Below are 27013 nucleotides of genomic sequence, written 5' to 3' on the forward strand. Positions count from 1 at the left end.
TGCTGAAGGCCACTACCTCCGGATGCGTAACGACCACGGCACGGTGGAGGCAGAGAGAGGTGTCTGAACGGTACCGCCTCGCCAGGGAGCAAGTGTGGCAAAAGTTCGCTCGCATTTCTGTCGAACGCCGGAAGATGGCACATCATGTCTAGAGGCATTTTAATGGGCAGAATGTCTAGAGGCACTTAGTGGGTGAGAGGCACTCAAGGAACCGCACCTATTCGCGCACACGTTTGGGCCGTGCGGCGCGCGTCCGCGCATGCGCGGAGGGCCGTTAACCGACAGGGCACCTGCAAGAAGAAGCGCGAAGCCCAAGGAAACTTTCGCGGACTTGGCTGGCCTTGTTCAGGCACTTCTCTCATCTTCCACCGTGAATCAGAGTCTTTTGAATGGACGTGTGGATCTTCATTTGTCTCACGCGGCTCTCTCTCCAACTGGCGATTGTTCGCTTAACACGTTTCCAAGAAAGATGGCGTCCGACGCGTCAACGAATTGGCCTGAAGATCCGACACTCCCGACTGCTGAAGGTCACCTCCTCAGGGCGCATATGGATCACAGTCATTTCAGCAGGCGGATATATATTCCTCTGCCTCATGCAAGCCCTCCAAAACTGGTGATTGTCCACTTAACGAGACTTCCGAGAAAGATGGCGTCCGACGCATCAACGAATCCGGCTGAACATTCGACACTCCAGACTGCTGAAGGTCACCTCCTCAGGGAGCGTGCTAACCACAGTTTCTTGAGCAGGCGTGTATACCTTCATCTGCCTCACGCGACTGTCCATCCCAAACTGATGATTGATATGGACGTACAGTCGGAGACAAAACGCTCGTGGAGGACGTTCCTCGGAGTCTTCCGTCTCGATGAGGACCCAACCGGAAGGACGTGTCATGCTGACGCCGCCCACCGTCCGCATGTCGTGAGGGTCATTCCCCGCGCTCACCGAGACCACGTTGGGCGTGAAGTTTTCGTCCAGGTCGTGGCAGACGTTGATGAGGACAGCCTGGATGCTCAGTCTGCGACCGAACTGGACGTCGATCCGGTGCGGCAGCTCGCCGTCCGACTGCCAGAACGTGTCCAGGTCGCCGTCCCGAAGCTGACTCACGCCATGGCCACGCCTGCCGGAGGACACGGACCAGACGGCCTGGGAGCCCACTTCCCTCACCCTGCCGTGGTTCTCGAGGTTGAAGACGTCCTGTGCGTCTTTGAAGTTGGTCGAACAGCGCTGGAGGTAAAGGTTCGCAGCGTTGGTCGAACAGTGCTGGAGGTAAAGATTCGCAGCGTAATTCATTAAGCCGCGCTCAGGCAGTTACTACTTCAAAGATACTGTAGACACTGCTTGAAGCGCCTTTTTATACAACCGTCCTGTCACAATGCAAAAATCGAGGACCTCTCAAAAGAGGTCCTCAATTTTCGTCTTATGACGTCATAAAACTGTTACGCTATATGTGCGAAGAAAACAGAGTGTTTGAAACAACTCGGCACATAAAAGACGTGGGTTCACGTCTTTTATGTGCCGCGTTTGCAATACGAGCCGCGTGGAGGTGACCCAAAGCGTAGCTTGTCGCCAAGCGTCTCCGCCTTTCCGACCGCTTTCTTCCTCGTCACGCGACAACGCAACGCATGCGCACTCTGGGACCGGTCATCATAAAAGGCGTCCGCCATTAAATTGTAAACGATCTCCGCGTCTCGAGTTGCTCCGGACTTCTCTTAAATCTATAGGCTCTCTGTACCATGGCGCGTTGCCTTCTGCGATGCTATAGTGGTGGATATGCGGCAGACGGCAGTCCCTCTGCAGGTCGCTTTGCAGCCAGACAAACGTCTGAAACCAAAGCAGACACGAGATGGGACGCCGCGATGACAGCGAGACCCCTGCGTATACGCTCGCCTTTTTCGTCGCCATTTTTACGACCAACTGTAAGTGTCCTGACATCCGACGACAAGACACGCTGGTACCTGTGATCACTGATCTCTACTGTAGTAGGCTGCATCGTGGATCGAGGATTGTATTGCTAGAGTCGAGTGGCACCACCGGCAGCCATCACTGGACATTAGCTAATGCATAGGACTATATGGGAGAAACGAGAAGAAGTGTCGTTTCCTCAGTTTCTAAGCTGTGGTCGGGAGTGAAACTTTCCGGCTGCTTTTTGTGAAGCCTGCCAAATAGCTTGTGAACAAATATTAAAACTTACAGCCTTCACAGTTATCGTAAATAAATGTTTTGTGGTGGAGAGGGACTCCGCTGGGCGAAATATGTAGTGCAGCTCAATGAGACGAGAGTTACCTAGAGTTACCGCGGAGTCGGTGGTGGCTTCTATTGATTTGGGATTAGCAGACGACAAGCTTGAAAGTTTTGCTACGCGGAATTCGCGCACTCCCGGAAGGCCGCTGTCGACATGGAACTTTTTCGACATTCATCAACTTCTGGGCTTCCCCGAGGACGGTCTTATTGACGGCAAGTTCCTTTGTTTACTGCACTACAAGAGCAAGCTTACCAGCTCAGCCGTGGGTGCTCCGGTACGTTTGATTTGTTTTTTTAATCGGCATTCGGACGCATGACAAATTCCGATTCGATCTCTAAACACCTGACATAATGGTCGCAGCACACCATAAATTACTCGCCTTCAAGCACAGCATGCAAGCCTCAATATTCCCACTTTAGTGTATTTCTCCCATAGACTTGCGTGCAGTGCCTGGCGTCAAGCAATGGCCGGCGGTGGTGCCACCAACGGGCTCGCGATCCGAGATCCAGCCTACTACAATACAGCGCCGGTGACGCAATTCGTTGCCATCTCAGCCGCGGTCAAACTGCTAAATACATTAATGTCATGTTAAAAAACAAAAAAAAATTTGTATGAGAGTAGTAGAGAATAACGAGACAAAAATGCATGGTTTTACATAATTGATCCCCGAAAATGTTGTCTACAGACCTCTTTATATCAGTAGTTGCCTCACCGGCGGATAGAGGGCACTGGCGCACTCGCCGCCATTAGGTTACTTCAATTTGGTTGCTTTCGGTGACATAACGTACATTTAAAGAAATCAGGGTTTCTTTTCTCCGTTTCACTGTTCCGGCCGATGCCGACGTCACAATCAGAAAGAGCCAGTCAAGCAGCAGCAAAAGTGCATCGTCACGGTCCTCGTGGTTTTTTGTGAGTTCAGTCCCACCAGCTAAACCAAATGACGCGCAGAAAAGAAAAAGCGCAGCGTCGATGCGCATCCACTGTATACAGTGAATGCGCATCGACGCACAAAGGGGATTAGCGCAGGGACGATCGATGATGCGCTTTTGGCGCCGCTTGATTGGATCTACTGGATAGCGCGCGGCGGTCGCGGTCGGACTTAAAGTGAAACGGAGTATAAGAAGTAACTCTTTGGGACAAAATATACTGTTATGCTCGTCTACGGATCGCGGGTCACAAACGTTCGGCGAGACCGGATTCTCTAGAAAATACAGATTACCAAGTCTTTGTAGGCTCGAGTGACTTGCGCGTGAGCATATACCGTCGGGAAAAAGCAATTCATGTAAAAAGTGTAAAAAAATATATATATATATTTTTTTTTTACCTGCAAAGTAAGCTATGTATTACGAAACGTTCTTTTGACGCCCAAATGTAGCGGCCCGAACCAGATGCTAAAGTTTCAGAAGTAACCGTTATCTCGTTCAAAAGTTACAGTCGGTTTTCTGAAATTTTCAGTGGTAAGTAACGGACGACGGCATATGGCCGTCGGCCGGCTCAATCGGAAAAACTGGCAAAAACGGGCCCATTTTTCCATCGACATTTTCAGAAATTCACTTATAACTTTTGACTGAGATCACAGTTACTTCTGAAACTTCTCGATCCCCACCCCTGTCTGTTTCGATCTGGATGGGCATATCGTACCGGCGTGCGATCGTGTATCACTACTGCGTGATGCACGTTAAAGATCCCATGGCTACCGGTTGTACTGCACTGGCTAAATTGCTCATGTACAGCTGGGAGACAAGTTGCCCGTTGAGGTAGACTAAGTTTTAAACTGTATAAACATACACAAACAACACTATTATTTTTTTCTGAAACTTCGGCTTTTGGTTTGCACCGCTAGTGCTAAATTTAGGCGGAGAATAAGCGTTCGGGGGTGCGTAGTTTATCTTTGCGGTAAAAAACAAAACTAAAATCTATAATATTTTTGTGGGGGTCACCCTGCAGTATATACGCGTAACAGCGCAGCACTGAATATCAATTCGACCATATAAATATGCAGGTAAAGAGCGGTTGGTATTACACGGCGGATGCTAAACAAGGTGTCGCTGAGTTTTGATTTATTTTACGCAGTCAGCGCTGATGAACAACGGACTGCGCAGTAGAAGACGGTAAGCGGTGGAATCTATCTGCAAGAAATGAACAGGCATGCGGGCTATCCCAGCAGGTTCGTGAACATGTTCAATTATTTGTACAAGTTTATTAATGCACATGCTGCAAATAAACGCGCAGGATGAAAATTTTCATGAAACAAACGCAGCATCTACCAGCACCGTTGTGAGAAAATAGCGGAGGTCAGTTAAACGTGATGTATAAAGAGCTAATTTTTTTTATACTTATTTCAAGTATTTCGGATTCAGTTCACTCAGGGAAGACGCCGTGTCGTTTAATTTTCTTCGTTCAAAACATTCGATCACCCGTATTTAGAAAACGCCTCTGCCGAGCGGGCGAAACACCTCCAACAACGGCGCGCATGAAAAATTACGCAAACTGCGCCGTATATCCTTCCGGGTTTAATGCGTTTTTCTCTTCCGACAGCCTAATTACGGGGACGAAGAAGTGGGCCGCCTCGTTGGCCGGAAACGAGAACCTTCTTCGTGGGCGTACGCGCTGTTTGCGAACAAACCCGCGTTTGCCCACTACAGGTGTGGGCACTGCAACGTGCGCATGAAGCCATGCGGAAAGCAAGCTCGTCTGCTTCTTTGGCGTTTTGACGTTACCACAACCCATGCAAAACTCTGATTGGCTCCGATTGGAAGGATAGTGGGTAGACGTCAAGGCGGCTTGCTTTGAGATCTACCCACTATCCTTCAATCGGAGCCAATCAGAGCTCGGCATCTTTCTGACGTCACCACAACCCGTGCAAAAGCAGCAGACGAGCTTGCGAGTGACGTGCAGCGTCTGCGTCATGGAGTAATTATAATGTACGCTAGAGGTTTCAGTGACGCTAGTGTGCTGCGGCCAATTGAAGCAGACAGCAGCCAGTGAAAAATCGACTTCCGGAAATGCATTTCTATGAGAAAAAGTTTGTGTATTTTCTCCTTGCGCTCGATTATAGGAGCAAATATCCCGAATAATTCGTACGTACAAGGTAGCTTGGAACATTTCTCAGTCAGGCAGACGAAAGAATTGGTCAGTTCCGGTGTCTCTCTTGCCAATTGATTGCATTAAAAACGGCGCTCAAACGGCTTCGTACCTGTATTTATGTGCACTGACGGACACGGTTAGCGCGAACACGACGTCGGCGCTTTTCAGCTTGGGACGTAGGCGTAGACTTTGGGGGGGGTCATCGGGGTTTGTGCCCCCCCCCCCCCCCCCCCCCCTGGTGAGATTCAGGGGGAGAAGGGGCAGGGCCCCCCCTCCGGGCCCGGGCCATGATCCTTACCGAGACACTGTTTACGTGCCATATAACGAGCTTCTAGTGGTGGCATGTAAACAAAATAATGCCCACGTTGCCTTTATTGACGAAATACTTGGGAAATGGAATCCCAGCGTGCTTTTGTTAGCTTCCATCTCCCCCCCCCCCCCCCCCCCCCCCCCGGGGAAATGGAAAGTCTACGCCGTTGGCTTGGGAGATGTAAGTGCCCAACGAACGAAGGCCATCTGAAAAACTGACAGAGACGGCAAGAACTACGCTGTAACACCGGATCAGTAACTCCTCGTTCACGCAGACGATTAAAATAAATTGAAGGCCACGCAATATAGTTCGATTATCAATAAGCATGTACTGATTTAGTCTTTCTGCTCTGCGAATGCTTGTTCCACATTCAAAACATCACTCTCACGCTCAAAATCTTTGAGGAAAAGGGCCTAAGAAAAGCTGCCCGGCATAGAAAATAATAAAAACTGAACTTTCATAGTCCACGTACTTTGTTCTTTACGTTTTGAATGTTTTTAACCGCTCGTAAAAATGGAAGACGGGGTCATCTTTCTATAGTGACAGGACTGGCATGTTCGCAATTAAGCGCCACCGGAATGCTGGCGAACCTTGAACACAATCTATTTTTTTTTTTTCGATTGTTATTTTGCCTTGAATCATTGCTTGTTTTTACGCACCTTCTGCGGAATACATATGTTTGGGACTAAAATGTGGCGAAGTCAAACATCGTTCACTGATGAAGAAAAATTCGCTAACTAAAGCAATTACACTTTTACAACGTTACTAAAGCTACATACTATTTTGCACGACCCAAATAACAAAAGTGTTTCATGATATTTTCCGGCCAAGAGACCAAATACACGCGCGTTTTCCTAGGAATGCACAGGAGCGCCGCAAAAGTAGACCGGTTGCTGTCTGCTTCAATTTGCCTCCCGGAAGTCTCATAGACCCTAGCGCCAGTTGAACCTCTAGCGTATATCATAATAACTCAATGGCCTGCGTACACCGCCTTGCCGACAGCAGCGCCACCACAGCGGAGCGACGTCAGAACCTTATCTTGGTCTATATATCCAGAGTCATTAGACAGTTTTAGTGGATCGTACGCTAAAGCCTTGCGTACGCAATAAAATTGCGGGTCGGGAGTGCGCGTGCGCAGAACGCAATAGAAGAGCTAGCGTATTGCGTACGCACGCAACGCTGGGGATTTTACGTGGCGGGCTAGCGGGCTCTGCGGGACGTTCTCGAGAGATCTCGGACCCAACGAGAGCACCAGTTTCAAGATGGCGGTTACCTCGACTGGCGCAGCAAAGGCGACGTGGTGTTTTTAAAGTTCTGTGTTACGTGAAATTGCGTGGTGTTCAGCTCGGCAATTCTTTCCGGGACCTACGGCGGTCGAATCAGATCGCCGTGCAGCTGAAGGAGTGCACAGTGAAAATGTTCGCCGCTTGGAATGTGCGTCAACGCTGCGATCTGCTCAACGCTAAGCCTATTCGCACAGTTCATCGCCGACGGACGAGCGACTCTAAAAGAAATCGCCGAAGTTCTCGCTATGTACTGGGCATCAGTAGGTCATGAATTTCATTCCGCGATAGCATTGATAAAAGGTGCCGTTTCAAAGGGAAGATTGACGGAGGCTCCGTGATCAAATTTGGCTACGCACTCTTAAGCCTGGTTCAGACTAGGGTGCCTCAATGACCTTCTGTTTAGAGTGATGCCACCCTTTGTAGTACCCGATGCCGACAGCACGCGCTCACGGGGAAAATACAAAGAAATCGGCGAAAACAAAATGTCGCCATAGCACAGTCAGCGCCACAAGCGCGTGCAGGGACACGCTCTTTCCCGCGCTTTTAAACAAAAAATAAAAATAAACGTGTGTGACAAAATGGCGAGATGCCACCACCCTAACCAGAGCGCACATGAAGGCACCCTAGTTCAGACAGTTGCGTTTGACTGCATTTGACTGCATTGCGGCAGCGAGAAACCAGGACATCCCTGCTACTTATATCGCGTGCTAAGATGATTCTTTGAATTGGATTGCACGCTTCACACGAAGCACAGATGTGCCGGTGACTCGCTTTCGGTTCTCGACGCAACGCAGTCAAACGCACTCAAACGCAAGTGTCTGAACCGGCCTTTACTCGTAGCCTCTGTACCCCGCAGAAAAGCGCGCTTGACGAGGCAGCTGCGGCTTGGTTTAATTTGAAATAAAATGATTGGACACGTTTTCATTTTCAATATTTCTTTCCAGGAGCATGGTTGCGCTATAAGCACGCGGAATTCTGCAGCTCTAGCAAATCTAACCAAATCATAATCAAATCATGCGCGGTGTTCACCGGAAAACGTAACGCACAACTAAATTCGGTCCGAGCAGGTCATTTTTAGCGTACGCTATACTATTGCGTATTGCGTACGTAAGAGCCAGCAACGCTATACTAAAACTGTCTATTGACAACTTAAGTCACACCGCTCATCTATTATACAAAGGACAGTCTGCAAACACGAGTCACCGCAATATTCGTTGTTCGAATGCTGCGTGCCACGTTTTCTCCTTGAACTCATTGCCACGCGACATTCGAAGCACGGATCTCGTGGTGAGTCGCGCTCGAATCTGTACCGTATTTACTCGAGTAATAGCCGCACCATTTATGAACAAGGCCCTTGCGTCTGCCTCCCCGCAGAACACGTATACAGCCAATCATCGCGTTGCGCATAAATAACATAGCAAATAACTAGATCGAGAAAACGATTCTCCATACAAATGCAATCTTCACAGATTGTTTCTTCGCGCGAAGACGTTAACTCTGTCCTGTAAACCGCTGGAATCAGGCTGCCGATCGCGGTGATTGGTAAGCCGCATGCTCCGCGGAAAAGCGAACCCCCAGGTTTTCTTCATAAACAGTGCGGTTAAGTTTGTACGATGTAACAACAGTTTAAACCAAGCTTAAAAAAAAAAAGAAAAAAAAAGCAGGGTGTGGCTTTGATGCGCTCAGGTTTTCTCTCTTCGTGTTTGTTTCACTGGCGTTCGTATCGGCTAACGCCGCGTTCTGATTGGCTGCCGAGCGATGGTTTAGATATGCTCCGGAATAGCCTCCTATATATATACTGACAAGGCCCGGCAGATCGCCACGAGAAGCGGCCGCCGAAATGGAAAAGGTGCGGCGGCAGACAACGGGCGAGAGGAGATCCACGTGACTGGCGCCCCACTGCGGCGAGACGCCGAAACACATATCTAACGAGCAAACAAGTGTGGTTCGGGTGCTCGCCGCTGCAAAAGCTGTGTGCTGACGTCCAGGTTCCCGAGAAACGGATCTTTGATGCTATGTGCTACCAGATCTTAGTTAGAGCTCCAAATCTGCGACCGGTCACCCTATGACTCCGTCGTCAAACTGCCGGGCTTTGTGAGCATAGATGAGGCTATGGCTCAGGATTTGACACGCCCGGCGTTTCATTAAGTTCTCGGTGACGACAGAAAATTAACTGTTTTTTTTTTCTTTTTTGGCACCATACATTAGGTCACATTTTGTGGGACGCTAAAAAAGAGTGAACCTCTCGTAAAACTTCACATAGGAGGCCCACAGTATTGCCTTTATTACGGTTTGCTCCGTGTGGCTTTATTATTTTTGTGCGCTTTATTCTGGCTTATTAAATTATTATTGATCGCTCTACCGAGCCGCGGCAGTACTCTCTCAAACGATACATAAAAAAGAAAAAAAAATCCCCTTACGACCATAAACGTTCGTGCCACCACTGCCATTGCATGCGCGATCATCATCAATTATGAATAGGGTTGTCTGGGTCAAAGTTGCGTGTGAACCCTCGTTAAAACGTCGATGGCGTGAGAAAGAGTTGCTGCGCACGAACCTCGCAGTATAAATACAATGTTTGTACGAATTAGAGTCACTCAATAAGCTACGCTTCAGAGCAACGGCATCTCACCCATCTTAGTGCTTAACATTATGGTTGCCAGTTACCTGAAGCTTTATCTTAAATGGTAGGACACGTATTTCCGTCCTTCAGAAATGTTAGAACAGATCGCGACAGAGCAAAAACGATACAACTGGAGCTTCCTACCGCCGTGTCTAAAGCTGAGGAAAGCCGCATTTTTTAATTGTGACGATCTGACGGTTGCGTCTGCTCTGCTCTAAGCACCAAGATGGCGGCGCCCACCAGCAGATCGGGGAACGGAGTGCCGTTACTCTAAAGCGGAGCTCATGTAGTGGCTCTATAGTACGAATAATAATGCCCATTTTCTGCGCTATTTCGGGCCTGCATAGTACGCGCGTGTTGCGCCATCATTCTCTGCGCTTCATTGGCCACAATGAGCCGCGATCTCACAACCGCTAATAAAGACACGCTACAAAATGCAGTCTGCGAAAAGCGGACTGAAGCATGCTGCTTCCTTGTACGACAGTCCAGTCACATTGGCGACACAACAACTGTCCGCAGGTATATGTTCGAAGCGTACATATGATGACATAAGAAGATAATTATGTCATCATGTATGCAGAGAAACTTCGTGTTCGCGAAGCATCGAGTATTGTTATCGCAGTACGACATACTAAAACTTCCTGACAGGAAGTTTTCGTAGACCGTTTTTCCCCCTCCACTGCGCCCTCCGCAGCGAGGACGCCACCATACTGCGGCTGAGCGCCGCTAGCCTTGTCTCCGGAGTGTCCGGTCTCGTAGGGGTTTGCGGAAAGCTTGCTGGGAGGAAAGAAACCACCTACGAAAACTCCGTAATCTCGTCTCCCATCGACACAAATCCGAAGCGAAGACACTCGTTCCACAGTAGTCCTGGGAAAAGGCAGCTGAAAAGCAAATCCTCCCGGCCGATGTTGCGCTAATAGGTATCCCTTGTTCGCCAGCTTCACCTGCCGAAGTATTGATGATCCGGAGGCTTTGGCCCCGCTTTTCTCAACTACACGCTTTCTACGCTCTTAGGGTAATCCCATGTTGCGTTCCAACTGGAAGCTCTGCAAAACAAAAACGTGTTAAAATAATATCAAATCTAGGCTCCCGACCGACAGCCTCTTTGCACCTACGCGGAAGAAATGGGGGTACAGAACGCTTCGTTTTCGTGTGTACTCGGTATCAAAAAAGCATTTCGCAAGATCGCGCTTTAGCAGCAGTGCTTTATGTGGCGGTCCCACGGCGGCCATCTTGAACAAGCCATTAGGTCAACCATTTCGTCGTTTACCCTGAGACTGGGGGTTCTTTTAGAAGAGCAGAAGTAACAGAAACCTCTTCTAAAAAAACCCCCAGTCTCAGGGTAAACGACGAAATGGTTGACTTCCACCAGCTGGCCTGTACTTTGACTCTTTTCCCATTAGGTCAACCACTAGATGGCAGCATTCATCCGTGGGGCCAGAAAACTGGCTCGTGGCAGGGATGTTCCTCCTGCGCTCTTAAGGCCCGTTCACACACTTGCGACTTCTTAAAACTAGGGGTGTCGCGAACCGGCCGCGGTTCGAGTTCGACCAGGTTCGACTTTTTCGAACTTTTAGTGGAAAGTTCGACGAACCTTGTATCGAGGTTCGACTCGTGTGCGCATGCGCGTCAGGCTGGCTCGTTGGCTTCGGATTGGATGGTAATGGCTAAGAGATGAATTAAGTGCAGCGCTGATTGGCTATTTCAGTTAATAGAGTAATAAAAATTAAGTTATTAACTTCTTCAGTGATTAGATTTAGTTTCTTTTAATTGCAGCTGTTCACAAAATAAAATAACCTTTCGCATAAAAAAAAAAAAATTCTCCAAACCTAGACATGCTTGTATCAAGGGCTGGCCACACTGTCCACAAAGTCGAACCGGTCGAATCTGGCGAAAAGTTCGAAGGTTCGTCGAACCGGTTCGACCCAGTCGAACCCCGAAAGTTCGACCAAAAAATCTGGTTCGACAAAAGTTCGCGACACCCCTACTTAAAACCCTGTGTTTTGAAACCTCTTAAAATATCTTACGACGAGAGGACACACTGGCACCACCTATCGGGTAGCAGTGGAACACTGGGCGGTCCCGTATATTTTCAACTTCGTTCGCGCACCATTCTTTTTTTCTTGGCCTGAAAAACTTCTGTCGATGTTAGAAGCGAACATTTCCCATAAATAGTACGTACAGTCGGGGACAAAAGTCTCCAGGACGTGCGAGCTGCGGCTGAAACGCATTGCTCTGCCATCTGCCGGCGGGTCGCCTGGTTTCGAGATCACGCAAAAGCGCATGCGCGTCCTACTCTGCCTGCAAACCATGTCTGTTTTCCCGCTCTTCTGCGGCACAGCGCCTAACTCGGAATCGGGCGCGTGGTGCCGCCTCGGAGATAGCGCTGGCGGCTGACAAGCGTCTGCTACACATTCCGAAACCCGAGATACCGCCTGGGGCATTGCGCCGCATTTCGCCGTGTCAGCGCACCTTGCTTTATAACCAGTTGAGCTTATCGCTCAGTTGAGCTGCCGTGACTTCTTGCTTGATAGGTGCCATGTCAGTAAGCGCTATCTCCGAGGCGGTACCACGCGCCCGATTCCGAGTTAGGCGCCGCGCCGCAGAAGAGCGGGAAAGCGAACATGTTGGCAGGCACAGTAGGATGCGCATGCGCTTTTCTGTGATCTCGAAACCAGGCGACCCACCGGCAGATGGCAGAGCGATGCGTTCCAGTCGCAGCTCGCGTGTCCTGGAGACTTTTGTCCCCGACTGTACATTTGACCTCGCAAATACCGCCAAACCTTCACTCTAGTGAAATGCCGTTCCAGGGTCACCGCACAGATGGCGCCAGCGTGTCAGTGTGTTCTCCCGTCGTAAGAGATTTTAAGAGGTTTCAAGGCGCTCCGTTTTAAGGAGTCGCGAGTGTGTGAACAGGCCTTTAATTTACTCCTTTGTGCTGCTCTCCCGTGCACGTTCAGCGCTCAGCACGTGCTCACGCTGATACTTATGCCAGCAAACGTGCTAGTGGTGCTAGCAGTGCCCAGTTCGCCCAGAAGCGGAGCCCAACTGCTCGTCTATACCCCAGAGAGGGTGCCAAGCTGGTTAAATTCCATTCTTTGATACTGGCTTTGTCCCGCGCGACAGGGTTTGCAAAGCGATTTCGTTAGAGGTTCACCAGCCAGGAGCCATTGTTTTAACTATTAAAGAATCAAAATCATATTCAATCATTTAGTGAAAAATGTTATCAAACGATAAAGAGCATATACAGGACATGCGTTGTCAGCATTTCGTGAATGAAAGAGCTTTTGCACAACATAAACGTTTAAATTTATTTTCGCTGTAAGTCAGAGCCCAGTCGACATAACAAATCAATGAGGCCAATCAAGCAGAGCCAAAGAACGCTACGTCACGGAGCTCGACGTTAGCTCGACGTTTTTTAGTGTTTGTTGTCACCGGGCAGTCAAGCGCAAACCATGGTCTTGCTCTTTTAGTACGCCTGTTTGTGCTTATGTACCTTGTAGTCTTTGACTGCATTTTGATTTATGATAGAACAGACACTCTTTTTTTTTTTTTTCAAGACGATTGATCAGAGGGGTTCTCTATTTAACCCATCATTTTAATGATAGTTTGATTAAACTTGATTTTCAAATATCTGACCTTTCAAATACCCCCCCCCCCCCTCCCAATATTGTTGAAATAGTACGCCAAGGTCGAAGAATCCGCATGCTAAAGAAAAGACTAAAAGCGTATTTTGTAGCCCCAGTAACCTAAAGTAAAAAATTGTTCCACAAGGGAGTAGCAGATTTTAAAGTGTTTTTTATAGAGCTTTTGGTATTGTTATTAATAATTAAGTATAATTATAAGTTTATGATTTAAGATAAAATTTAAGGTTAGGATTATGATTGGAGATTTGTGTTTTTCCTTTGTCCCTCTTGTTAACCTCCTCCAGGGATTATTTTCGTCATTCTTGCCCAGCTCGCTTGCACCTTTGCATTGAATTGCATTATAATCATTACCTTAAATTGCAAGCTTGACCCTTTTTGGTGTTAGACTGGTGGCAGCTGATGAAACCCGTTTGTTCTACTGACGTCTAACCCCTGGTTAGCTCAGTTGGTAGAGCGCTCCACTGGAAATGGAAAGGTCCCGGGTTCGATACCCGGACCAGACGGAATTTTTCGGTTGCACACCAGTCACCTAGCTGTGTTTGGAGATTTGTGTTTGACTTTTGTCCCTCTTGTTCCCCTCCTCCAGGGATTATTTTCGTCACGAGTTGTTATCCTGGACCATATCCTGGACTGGCTTCCTAGAACAGCGTCTCAGCTGACACTGAGTGAAAGAAAAGCACTGCAAAGGGCGGAGCGCGCGAGCGTCTTGAGACGTGGCTTGAGTCCCGCTCAACTCGTGCGCTGGCTTTGGAAGTGCTTTATTTCTCCCAGTTTCAGCTGAGGCGCTGTTTCTAGCAAGTCGGCCATGGCTGTTTATCATTAGTTGCAAATCACAAGAGTCATGGTTGGCCTAAAGCGGAAAGTGGAAACTTGGACTTGTAGCATTATTCAACGAACTCCATGAAAGTTGATCGTCTGACATTATTCTTATTTCCATAAATGAAATAAAAATAAATCCAAAAAAAGACGACCTAGGGAGGGTTTCGCAGATGTGCTACGCTTTGGATAATGCACTTCACGAGAAAGGGGTTCATGAGACACTTTTCCTGAGCATCAGATTTGAGCCACGATGAGTGGCTGTTTGTTGCCTTACTGTGAGGCCCAGTCACTGCGTTTTGGAAATAACGGTCTCCGTAAGTTACGAGTACAGTAACGTTAAAACGGAAAATCTCAAATCCCCGCACCATGACCGACAAAACAGAACCGGCGCAGTTGGAAACCTTAAAACAATGTCTTTTTGTTTATCTGGGAGCGAAGGGGAAAGAAAATTCCCCATCGTCCTCGCTATCATATGTAGTTCAATATTTGCACCCTTCGTGGTGTCGGAACATGGCGGGCAGTATTGACTAGATTATTTATAGGCACTAGGTGTTTTGAAGAACTTGCTCGTGACCTTTTTGACCCTTGTGACGCGCTTCTCGCTTTTCGTTTTCGCAAGACTAAAGCCTGGTTCAGACAGTTGCGTTTGACTGCGTTTGACTGCGTTGCAGCAGCGAGAAACCAGGACATCCCTGCTACTTATATCGCGTGCTAAGATGATTCTTTGAATTGGATTGCACGCTTCACACGAAGCACATATGCGCCGGTGACTCGCTTTCGGTTCTCGACGCAACGCAGTCAAACGCACTCAAACGCAAGTGTCTAAACCGGCCTTTACTGTGATTCACTGCAAGAACGAGAAAGCAGCGCGAGAAAGTATTTGAGATAAGATTCGCCTGCGTCAGAGAAAAAGCATCAGCGCCACTTTTTTTTAACTTCTCAACCTCGAATTTCAGCCACCTTTTAAAAGATGGCGCAAGTGCGTCGTCTGATACAACGCAAGTCCTTTTTGATATTAAGGACAGTTAGTACGCCTTAAAAAAATTACAACAATGGAAAGTGATTTTATTAGAACGAAAAAAGCTATAATTAAAATCGTTGTTTAAATAGCTGTCCTCTTCTCTGAAACCGGTTTCTTGCGTACAGAGTCGAGCTTCAGAGCAGCTCCATGATTTTAACTATTTTAAGCATATCTGAATATCAATACAACCAAACCAGCCTTACAGAGAACCGGTTCATGTAGCATACAATTGAAAAAAAAATTTGATCAGATGCCAGAACGCTGTCTGAGAAAACCAAGCACGCGTGGAGGGACTTTGAAATTTTATCACTATCAAATGGTGTTCAGAACAAAAAAAAAAAAAAACTCCTCGTGCTGCAGTTTTAATATTTTTTATGCAGAATTCCTGTGTTTAGTGGGAGCATGCCCTTTAATGTTATTGCTGGGTTAGGATGTGAAACTGAGTTACGACACTTCAAAATTTCATAAAAAAAGACACTTTTTGAATAAATATTGAAAAATGTGAGCGTACCAATTATAAAAGAAACGTAAGTACAGAACCACACAAATCCTTTTATTCATTAAAAAAAAAAAAAAAAAAGAACGCGACCTGGTTGCATTGCAAATCTAGAGACTTGGAATGCGTAAAGGTATGTCTTCGAAACTATTAAAACTTGTACTTTTTTTGTCTTTTTATTGGACGTTAAGTTTTGAAAAATGCAGGTTACGTTTTGCACTAAGACAGCGAGTATGAATAGATCATTTATTTGTAAAAAAGAACGAAATACGTGGCACCCGCACAGACGCGACATTTGCACCGCAAACAGGAGCGTCAGCACAGGTGCCACAGGTATTATGGTTGTGCCGTGGGACTGCCGCCCTTAAGAGTCTAGTTGAAACACGCGTGTCGAAAAATAAATTTTACGCGAAAATAAAATTTTTAGAGCAATATTGACGGCCAGAGATTTATTTGAAATTCTGCACGCAAAGTCCATGACGTCCCGGAATGGTCATTCGCTCCTTCGACCTCAACGAGATGGTAATTCGCTCTTTCCCCCTCCACGTAAAGGCGAAGCCAATTCACCCCTCCTCCACGCGCTCAAAATGCCGAGGGAGAAAAGATATGGAAAGGATTTGAAGACCGACTAAAGCGCGAGACACATGCGCGCAAAAATCCATCCGATCCGACGTCCGATCCGGCAGTACGACTGCCTGATCCGAAAAAGTTGGTCGCTTCAGGCGTCGGATCGGCGATCCGACATGCGTCCAACGCGCCAGATAGTTTTGCACGGCGGACGGATTGTCCGATGCGTCCAGCCGATGACAGCACAGCTAGCGCGAACGTCATGATGACGTATTGGGTCTGGCGGGACGAAAGATGCTTGTCCTGTCCGTCTTATTCGACTGACTCTTTCGTATATTTTGAATTTATTACCAACGCGCTCAATCCAAGTTTAAGAAAACGGGACGGGCGACAGGAAGCCGGACGCGTGGATCCCGCTGGTCCATTCAAGAAAGATGGCCCCGGCAAAGAATACACGCGCTAACGAGAAGGAGCTCCTAACTTCGCTCGTGTGAGCTAAGCCGTCCATCTGGGACCAGAGATCTGTGAACGCGGACCTTCGCTGGAGTGCTTGGATCTCCTGGGCGGAGCCGAACGGATCGTCGTGTCGCATGCAAGGTCGGAAGCGTGTGTCTCAAACTGTCGCGTGCGGCGATTCGGAGCGGCGTTCGGACTGTCGGATCGGACGTCGGATCGGACGATTTTGCCGTCCATGTGTCTCGCGCTACACATGCGCGCAAAAATCCATCCGATCCTACGTCAGATCCGGCAGTACGACTGCCTGATCCGAAAAATTTGGTCGCTTCAGACATCGGATCGGCGACGGCGATCCGGCGTGCGTCCAACGTGCCAGATGGTTTCGCACGGCGGACGGACTGCCTTAAGCGTCCAGCCAATGACAGCACAGCTAGCGCGAGCGTCATGGTGACGTCCTGGGTCTGGCGGGTCTGGCGGGACAAACAAGAAGACAGGACGGGAGACGGGAAGCCGGAAGCGTTGTTTTGACCGAGCGGCGTCCGTGGTGGTGGAGGGGCGACTCGAGCCAGGCACCGGGCTAGAGCTCACCGGGAACAACGATGAGCCGCGATCTCTCTCGAAAAGTACACTGTTTATTTACATGATGAGCAGTTGGTTCAAGACCAGAGAAGACATTTGCTTGTCAAAGTTCGCTCATTTTAAACACTTCGTTCTCCCTAGGTCCCTAGGTAGGGACCCCTACATCGGCGGGTAGTCGGCCAATCACAGAAAGGTGTCCCGTTCTAACACCGCCCCACATTCCATTATTACGCACACTCAGCCGCCGTAAACACTTCACCGTCGGTCTAGACGGCGCCGAGGGTCTCACCAAAACACCGGCTCGTTGGAATTCACGCAGCTGGTCAAAACACCGTCCGGGGCCGAGACGTGACGTGCCGACATTCGACTCTTCGTGTCTACGCGTTGAATGAAGGTGTCCGGATGATTTCATCGCCCCGGATCGTGCCCTGGTGTTTCGGTCGTGAAGCCTGAGACGTTGTTTTCCCTCTTCGGAGGCTATATCCAAACCTGTACACGGTAAAGGCGCCCGTCCGGTGCGTCCGCGGGGCAGACGTGCTTCCGAAGCGATGTTTGCGCCAGGCTCGCTGAGTCACATGACCTTGAACCCGCGGGAGGCGCTCGACGAAAACAAACGGCCAGATGTAGACATTGTGAACATGGTCCGTGGGCCATTCATAACAGCGTGGATCCCGCTGACCCATTCGAAAAAGATGGCCCCGGCAAAGAATGCACGCGCTAGCGAGAACGAGCTCCTAACTTGGCTCGTGCGAGCTAAACCGTCAATCTGGGACCAGAGATCTGTGAACGCGGACCTCCGCTGGAGTGCTTGGATCTCCTGAGCGGAGCCGAAAGGATCGTCGTGTCGCATGCAAGGTTGGAAGCGTGTGTCTCACACTGTCGCGTGCGGCGATTCGGAGTGACGTTCGGACTGTCGGATCGGACGTCGGATCGGACGTCGGATTGGACGATTCTGCCGTCCGTGTGTCTCGCGCTTAAATCGCGTCTCGCGCCGTCAATATTGCTCTTATTTTGTTTCGGTTAAAATTATAATCTTTACACGCTTGTCCCAACCAGATTATTAAAAAAAAAAAAAAAACTTTTTTTTTAGGGGCATTTTAAGCGGGGAATTTTCTTGGTGGGTTTAAGGCGGTTTATATTTTGCACTTTTTGTTCGAATCTTCACATCCGAGCGCGAGCTTCGGTGAGGTACATCCGAGCGCGAGCTCGGATGTACCTCACCGAAGGCGAGAGCATGGAGAACTTTTTGGGTCGCTCCAAATCCACTAATGGCATTCTGCATAGATACAGCATCGACCACAACATCCGACAAGGAGCGCAGTAGTCTCGCAGTCTGGGGGTCAAATCCATCGCTACAACGGGGGCATGGAACTGCCGCTCTAAAAGAACTAAATTATTTTTAAAAAATGCTTCTTCGGCGACGCAATCTTCTCCGACACTTTTATTGTTATGTGCTCTTCAGCGGTAGTATACAGAGGCCGCGCTTCTCCGGTATTTCCCTAAGGAGATTATATAAAGAGTCCATAAAGTGAGGCGGCAAAAAGTCTAGCCATGAGATGAGGTGAACTTGGACTGTAACACACTTTGTACGTTGCGCGACACTGTTAGCGAGAACACGCCGTCGAGGCGTTTTTCACATTTTATTTTTCGAAGGTGTGTTAATTGGCGGACACAAATATTACCCTTAGCATGTATTTAATCCAAGGATGAGGCAGAGGGGGGGGGGGGGGGGGGAGAATGTTAGAGTGGTAGAAAAAGAAGCAGGAACAGACAACGTTTCTAACTCAGCTAAACATTTTGCGCCACTGCCGAAATACTGAATAAATTTGTACTACGCGCAAACACAGAGAACGAACACGAAGGGGTGGACAGGGATAAGTACAACTTGCTGGTTCACACAGCCCCGATTCCTTACGTTACGTTACGTAAGCTTATGTACAGGCCACCGGGATATCTGTGCTTCATATGAAGCGTGGCTACCCATTCGAGGAGGTATACCTGGCACGGGATATTCGAGACATGAATGTTTCGGTGACGACGAGCTAGGACGGCGAGTTACCGTGGCTACCATAGACACACGGCTCGTCGTAACGTAACGTAGGGAGTTGAGCTCGGTTCAACTTTGCACACAGCACCGTTTTCTTGCGTTACGTCTAGGTCACCGAAACATTCGTGTCTCGAATGTCGCGTGTCAGACTATCTCCTTGAATTGGTAGCCACGCATAATACGAAACACAGATTTCCCGGTGACTTTTCGTAACGTAACGTGGGAAAACGGGGCAGTGTGAACCAGCCTTTATTCGCGGCAAAGCGACCGCGAAAGGTTCAGAAGGAGCATGCGCAACACAAGGTACAAAGGGAAAAACAGATAAGAAAACACATCAAGAAAAATCTACGGTGTGCCAAAATTACCGTATCTACTCAGATCTGGATTGATGCAGTGATTTTTATCTACGTCGATGCAGTGATTTTAGCACGTCGGGGATTTTCCTCTTTTTTTAATGCTTCCTTATTTTTTTTTCTTTATTTTTATCTTGCATATAGCATGCTCCTGCTGAACCCTTCGCGGTCGCTTTGCCGCTAATAAAAAGAGTTGAAAGTGGCGCTTGTACTTGTACATACACTCGTTCGTGTTAGTCCTCAGTGTTTGCGCATACTAGTTTGCTCAGTATCATGAACCAACTAGCACAAAAGCAAGTCGTGCTACACTTTCAAAATGTTTTCCTGCAGCCCCAGTCTCGGGTTAAAAAAAAAAAGCGAAAAAACATTATGGTATAAACTTTCACCAGCTCGCCTGCGCACTGTCTGTATTTTGATTACCCTTCACTGCAAAGGAACGGAAGGCAACCAAATGCTGCTCGAAGGGCGTGCCTATCAGGGTCTAACACGAGCGTTCAGCGATGACATTGGTCTAGAGCGTCGAATCACGGCGACATAGAATTCGAGAGGTAGTCCTGGCAGAATAGGAGGTGCACATGACACCTCCTGATATTTTCAAGCGTGTGATTCTTTGCTTGGAACACCCGTAAATCACTGTGGCGTTCACATCTCATAACTGGATGTTAATTCCAAGAATTAAGAAGTTCGCCCTTGCTTGTTGCACGCTCTTGTCGTTTTGGATGCCGCATTGCCATGAGGCATTTGAAGCACGGATATCGGGGTGACTTGCTTTCGAATCTGTATGCAGACTGTCCTTTGTAGGATGTATAAGCAGTGTGACCCCGGCTTTGGGTTAGTGCCCTAAATAGTACTTCCGCCCACACTAGTAATTTTGATTACGACCTTTCTTTCGTTTCTAAGCGAAAAACAGCTGAATCTCGTGATCCATTGTTTATGCTAGACGGGCCGTGGAATGTATGCAGTCTACAACAATATAAAACACCCAATTGACGAGGCAGTTTGAGGCGGCTGCGCCGAATTCGTATTGGCCATTCTAAAATTCATTTGGGTGCGCAAAAAAACAAAACAACTACCGTTGATCTCTATTCTTATTCTAAAAACAGCGTCTCAGGCCAGAACATGCATAGAGTCGCCGCGTACACCGCCTGGGCGAATGAGCCCTTCATGTTGTGCGGAGACTGTGCATTCGCATGTAAATCAGGAGCCAACTGTGCTGCAAGACGCGTTCTGAACATGCAGATAGCTCTCTGCTGCAGAATATTACAAAGGCCGCAGATGCTTTCACAGCACAGGGACTAGGCATTTTTCGGATAGTGGAAAGGTGCGTAAGGACTTAAGAAATATTGTCTATGTTGCTAACGTCGTTTGTGTTTTTTTCTTTTTTATAAAATTATATGGTGCCTTTTCATTAGGAAACCCTCGACGTCTACGTCTCAATATAACAGCCCGGAGAGCACGTTTCTACCAGAAAAAGGATGGTGAATTTATTTAAAAAAATAATAAGGTAATAAAATGTGAATTTTAGCGTATTTATATCATGTGAATCCAAATGTCGCAACAATTTGTCCCAACCTAAAACTGAACGTAAGATAAACAATATCCGGTATGACGTCAACTTCGGACTTCCCGCAGTCCAAAGCTCATGTCGCCCGTACAGGGAGTATTCTGTGGCGGCCATAGCTGTGTGCGCGGCTGTTGAGCGCGTGCTAACGGAGAGCTTCCGTAGTTCTTTTGCAACGCGCGCTTAGCCCCATCAAGATAGCCGATCTCACCAGGCTAGGAATGCGAGCTCGGTCTGAGCATGCGCTCAAAACATCGCACTCCAATATGGTGTCCAGTGAGTACCCCCTGTATTCGCGGCGAATAGTTTGAGAATCGCCATCTGGTGGAATTTTTCGCAACCCAGACTGAGAATACTTCGACTTCCTCTACTGGTGCAAGCACATGCAATGCCAAGGTTCTATGCACCATGAAAATTAAACCATAACCGCGTGGGTAACACGTGTGCTACCCACATATAGATAGTGAGGAAAACAGAAGCGCCCTAGCGAGCTTTTCAACGTAAATACGGGCAAGCAGATTAGGGGATCGGTAGCTGGGGGGGGGGATGTGGTGTATAAAACGGGAAAGGGGGTTTAATGGCTATGCGAAATGTTATTCTCCAGGCAGGGAAAAGACTCGCACAGCCAAAGGGGAGAGGGAGGGAAAGATGTGGATTGAGATGGGTTGAATAAAATATTTTAGCAGTTACTAGGGGAAAGCGCCAATCAAATCATTTGTAGGGTAGAGGGAGGGGGGGGGGGGGAGGGGGCAAAGCGTTGCTAACACACGGCTAAAACATTGTTCAAAGTAAAGGTTCGATAAAACGCTCAAGTGCCAACAGTCGCTCAATCGCTCTCAACATTCGGTCAATTGCACAAGTACAGCTCGTCGCCGCTTCGCGGCGACGAGCTGAACCTGTGCAACATGTCGCGCCGCCGCAAAGCGGCGGCGAGACTTGTGTTTCACAGCCGCAGTTCCGCAGTTCTGCCACAACACAGTTACGTTCACTGGAGTTTTGCATCATTGTCATGTCGCAAACGTGTGACGAGATCTTTACCGGTTTCCGAATTGCGCGCGGCAGTTAGAGGCGGTCTGAAATCTCAGTCACATGCGCAAACTCGAGCACTGCACGAAATATGACCCGCGCCCGTTGCTTGCCGCCAGTAGGAAATAGCAGTTCCTTTGTCGTGGACGCCTGTGCCCCTGTCGCCCTTACCGAAGCTAGTAATGTTTTCCGTGCTTTCTCGTATTCCGGGCAGTGCCATAGTATGTGATCGATGTCTTCAACGTCCCCGCACGCAGTGCAGTCAGCACTGCTTCTCTGAGACGTCCTTCCAAAGCGATGCAATGTCTTCCTCGTGAACGCGCTATTAGTTCGGAGACGATGCAAAAGCGTTGCGTCTTTCCGCGTCAGTTTAGAGGTTGGGACTGGTACAGGACCTTCTCCATTGGCTGTTCCGGGATCGGGGTGTCTTTTCCTGAGATCGCGTGCGATGAGAAGGCGCGCCTCGTGGAATCGTCGCAGGTTGTGCGTGGTAGTCGATATGCTGTGTGCCCTTGTTGCCAGGGTATCTGCACGTTCATTTCCAAGAATTCCGCTGTGGGATGGCACCCACTGAAATACCAGTCTCCATCCGTTGTCCTCTAGCTTTGTTGCTATGTGTGCAGCCTCCTGGGCGATCAAGGGAGCGTGCTCGGGGTTGGCGATGTGAACTAGCGCACTTCGAGAATCGGTTAGTATCACAGCCTTACCGATTTCAGGACGTTCCTGCAGTGTCGTAAGTGCCAGAAGAATCGCAACCGTCTCCGCTGTTGTAGAGGACGTCTCGATGTTTAAGAGAACCGCACTTTCAGTTGATATTGCGGGGATCGTGTAGGCCGCGGTTGCAGTTCCTCTCTTCTTGTCAACTGAGCCGTCTGTGTAGACCTCAAGATGTTCAACGTATTCATTTTCGAGAGCCACTGCGACAGCTGTGCGGGCGACAGTTGGGTGAATATCTTTTTTCCGAGGCAGGTCTGGAAGTGTTTCACGCACGTCTAGCGGTGGGCGTATGGAGTGTGGGGGACGTGAAGAATATAAAACTCCAGGGCTTCCGATGTTACGCTGAAATTGTGCAGCTAGTTGACCAAGATGCGACGATGGTCGTTTCAGCAGGTTGGCAAGAAGGTACTGTGCCGACGGGGTCGTGTGCATTCGCACTAGGGAATGCATTGCCACTCTTTCCTCTCGTAGGATCATTGGCTCTTCTTGTGCCTCCGTGAGCGTTGCCACGTTTTTCGCGTATGGGGGAAGTCCCAAACAGAGTCGTAAAGCGACACGGTGAAAACGTTCGAGCGCGTCTAGCTGGGGTCGCCTGATATTGACGAATGGTAGTGCGTATAGGAGCTTCGATTGGAGAAGACCTTTGTAGAGTGTCAGCAAACCATCCGGTGGGATACCTCTCTGGCCGTATGCACGGAAACTCCGGAGGACGCCCAAGAGCTGTCGACACTGTCCTAAGAGTCTTTTCACTGCCGGCCGCCATGTCGCGAGGTCATCGATTAAAAGGCCCAGGTAGAGGTGGGACCTACTCCTTGCGATTTCTACGCCGTCGAGTGTAATTTTGACGGTCTGTCGCCGGCTCCTGTTGGTGTAGAGGAGAGCGGTCTTTGAAGCAGATAATGTCAGTCCCAGACGAGAAATTTCTTTCGCTGTTTTATCCAGAGCAAACTGAAGAATTTGCCCAGTCATCTGTGCCTGGTTGCTTAACCCAACCGTCCAAATTGCGACATCATCCGCATAAATGGCGATGCTTGTCCGTGGCGTAAGTGGATATGTCATTGGCGGAAGCACAGCAGGTAGTGACGCCATTGCCAAATTGAAAAGAAAAGGACCTATCACGCTGCCCTGCGGTACTCCTTGGGTCACATATCTTGGGGCACTTGTTGTTCCCCGGACGTTTACAATAAGGGTCCTGTTTTGAAGAAATGCACGGATGTAAGCGTAAGCTCTACCTGCGATGCCGAAGAGAGTGAGTTGGTGGAGGATGGTGGCATGAGGTAGAGCGTCGAAAGCCTTGTGGATGTCCAAGAAGGCACAGTACATCGTTTTCCCAGCAGCCCGCGCTTCTTCGAAAGATGTTGCTACTTCTCCTATGGCGTCGACCGTAGAGCGATGTGCCCTGAAACCAGACAGTTGGTCAGGAAGTGTCTTGTTGGTGCCAAGTTGCCACGTGAGACGGCGAAGAACGAGGCGCTCAAGGAGTTTACCGACGCAACTTGTCAAGGAGATAGGCCTGTACGATGACAGCAACGCGTGAGGTTTACCAGGCTTCGGGATCGGAATCACATGGGAGACTTTCCAGACATCCGGGAGTTCTGCGGTGCGCCACACCTTGTTTAGTGCCTCCAGGAGGGCGGGATGGTAACTCTTATCTAAGTTTCTCAGTGCCTGATATGTCACTCCATCAGGTCCAGGAGCGCTGCGCTTCGTGCACTTCCGTAGCGCGTATTCTAGTTCGCCTCTGGTGAAGTCGTTATCTAGCTGCATGGGGGCGCAGGCATCAGACGGGCGAGTTTCTGGCTCTTGGTACCCTGGGGGTAGCGGAATAGCTTTTGAAAATTCATCCGCCAATAGTTCCACCGTTTCCTGCAGAGGCTTTTGAAGTGCAACGGCGAGTCCGGATATGGGGTGTTGAATCTGCTTTGCGGAAGACAACGCCTTTGCTATTTTCCATGCTTTAGAAAGGCCGCCAGCCGATCCGAAGGAGGCGCAGAGTTGTCCCCATTGCTTTCGCTGAAGACGAATTGTATGTCGACGAAATTTGGCATCAATCTTGTGGTGAGTATTCCAATCTTTTGGATCTTTTGTTCTTCGTGCCTTTCGTTGAGCTCTCCGGCGCGCGGCGCGGAGGTTCAAGTATACCAGGTCTGGCGCTGGCCTCCAGAGTGGCACCTTTATCGTCCTCGTCGAGAGACTAAGAGCATTGGCGATTGCTATGATTGGGTCCTTCAGAGGACCTGCTGCTAGGGCTCTGTCAAGGTGCCGTCGGTACATGTCCCAGTTTGTGACCCTGCATCGTCTGTACTTCGGTTTACTAGCGTTGGGAGATACAATGTTGATAGGAATATGGTCACTGCCCCATGAGTCGGGTTGTGTAGTCCAGTTTGCAGCTACATCCGGTGGGGCAAAGGATAGATCAAGAATACTGTCGTTTACACCTCGGCGAACATATGTTTCTGTGCCGTCGTTTAATGCTTCTAGGTGAAGCGAAGACGTGACACACTCGAGCGATCTGCCTCTTGCAGTAGTTCGCCTGTCACCCCAGGCAGAGTTATGTGCGTTAAAATCACCGCAGAGCATCAAATGGCCAGGGCATTTAAGCGCTATCTTATTTAAATCTCCCGCGTCCCAGCTGTTAGCACGCCCAGGAGCGACATATGCAGAAATTATAGTGAAGAGCTCGCCTCGGACTTCAATCGTGGCAGCTGCAAATTCTGCTTTCTCTGTGGTGAACGATGAAAGATCAACCGGGTTGTGTGCTAGTCCTGCGGTCACAAGGAGCGCTGCTCGAGAACGACCTCCCTTTCGCGCTGGCGTACTGTGGTGAATGACGTAAGGGGAAAACCTGAAATCGCCCGGTCGCGTCATCGGTTCTTGAATGGCCAGGACGTCAGCAGGAGAATGAATCAGGTGCTGTCGTAGGTCGGGAAGACGCCTTCGAAGGCCACGCGCGTTCCATTGGAGGATGGATGGACAGGTTAGGCGGGTATTGCTTCGTCCATGACGTGCAGCACGCACAGACACTGCCGGGGTCGCTCTGATCGAGTCTTGTGCATGAGAGGACGATGGCACTAACATCCTTCAAAAAGGGGAAGCAGAGCTTGTATCATGGTAGTTAGTGTCGTTGCCCAGGATGTTTTGAGGCTTCTAAGTAGGGTGAGAGCGATATTGACTGCTGCCTTGACTAAAGGAATCCATCCTGCAGTGTCCCCGGAACTTGACGGCTTCGCATCCGCCTCCCTTACTTGACGGCGCTGGCGCACAGTTGATAGCTGCAAATCAGACTGAGGTGTCTCGGGGGGTGGTGCTTCTGACACAGCAGGCATTTCTAAACCCTGTGATGTTGATTCTTGTCGAACTCCTTGAGATTTTGGTGCCTTGGGCTTAGTTGCCTTGAGAACCGACGCATATGGTGTTGCCAAAGCGGTCGGCTTTTTGGAGTGTTCGTTCTTGTTCCCTGCAATGTCCTTGAAGCCAGAAGCACCAGCCAGCTCTTTCGTGACACTGCTGTCAGCAGGAGTGAACTCAAGCGCCGGAAAAAGTTCCTCGTGTTCTAAGGCTGTTTTGGCAGAGTGAAAGTCCACCGAGTTTGCCTTCGAGTAGGTTTGAATCGTTTCCACCTCTCTTCCTTTCGGACAGGACCGTGCTGTGGCCTCGTGGTTTTGCCCACAGTTCACACATTTCGCCGACAATGACAGGCATGTACTGTCCGTTTGGTCGTGATGTTGTGCGCAGTGTCTACATGTTTTCGGGCGTTTGCAAGCCACCTGTTTGTGACCAAAACCAAAGCAATTAAAGCATTGGATTGGTCGGGCCTTGAACGGAGACACCGGGTGGCGCACATGCCCTAGCAGAACGTAGGATGGGAGTCGGTTTCCACGGAACGTTACTTTTACAGAGCTGGTGTTTTCGAGCCGTCGTACGCTGCCAATCTCTGCATCCGCCCTCAAATTTGAAGTGATATCTTCAATAGAAAGTTCCTTGTCGACGCTATGAATCAGTCCGACAACAGTTGGTCCAGCCAAGGGAGAATAGGAAAGTACAGGAATGCTGCAGAGTGTTTTCATGCTTTGTAACTTCTTGACAGCTTCTCCATTCAGCGCATCAACTGCAATGAGGTTTAGTCGATGGTTAAACCGAACCTCGCGAACGCATTTGGGGAATTCTTTATCTAG

General features: G+C 49.0%; 1 protein-coding gene and 1 non-coding gene across 2 annotated transcripts; one reads left to right on the top strand and one right to left on the bottom strand.

Moving 5' to 3' along the window:
- Positions 1-661: 661 nt before the first annotated feature.
- Positions 662-1291, bottom strand: LOC121835448 (anaphase-promoting complex subunit 10-like). The gene has a single exon (XM_042289649.1). It carries the CDS (start codon positions 1289-1291, stop codon positions 662-664), a length of 630 nt encoding a protein of 209 aa, XP_042145583.1.
- A 12335-nt stretch (positions 1292-13626) lies between these two features.
- On the top strand, positions 13627-13701 carry Trnas-gga. Its single transcript has one exon. It is a non-coding gene; the product is annotated as a tRNA-Ser (tRNA).
- Positions 13702-27013: the final 13312 nt, after the last annotated feature.

The sequence above is a fragment of the Ixodes scapularis genome, unplaced genomic scaffold (assembly GCF_016920785.2).
Source record: "Ixodes scapularis isolate PalLabHiFi unplaced genomic scaffold, ASM1692078v2 PGA_scaffold13__105_contigs__length_92229423, whole genome shotgun sequence".
NCBI classification, from domain to species: Eukaryota; Metazoa; Arthropoda; class Arachnida; order Ixodida; family Ixodidae; genus Ixodes; species Ixodes scapularis.

Bases quoted from the DNA above. Each gene is read 5' to 3' on its own strand.
- LOC121835448 (XM_042289649.1), bottom strand. From the start codon at position 1,291: ATGAATTACGCTGCGAATCTTTACCTCCAGCACTGTTCGACCAACGCT.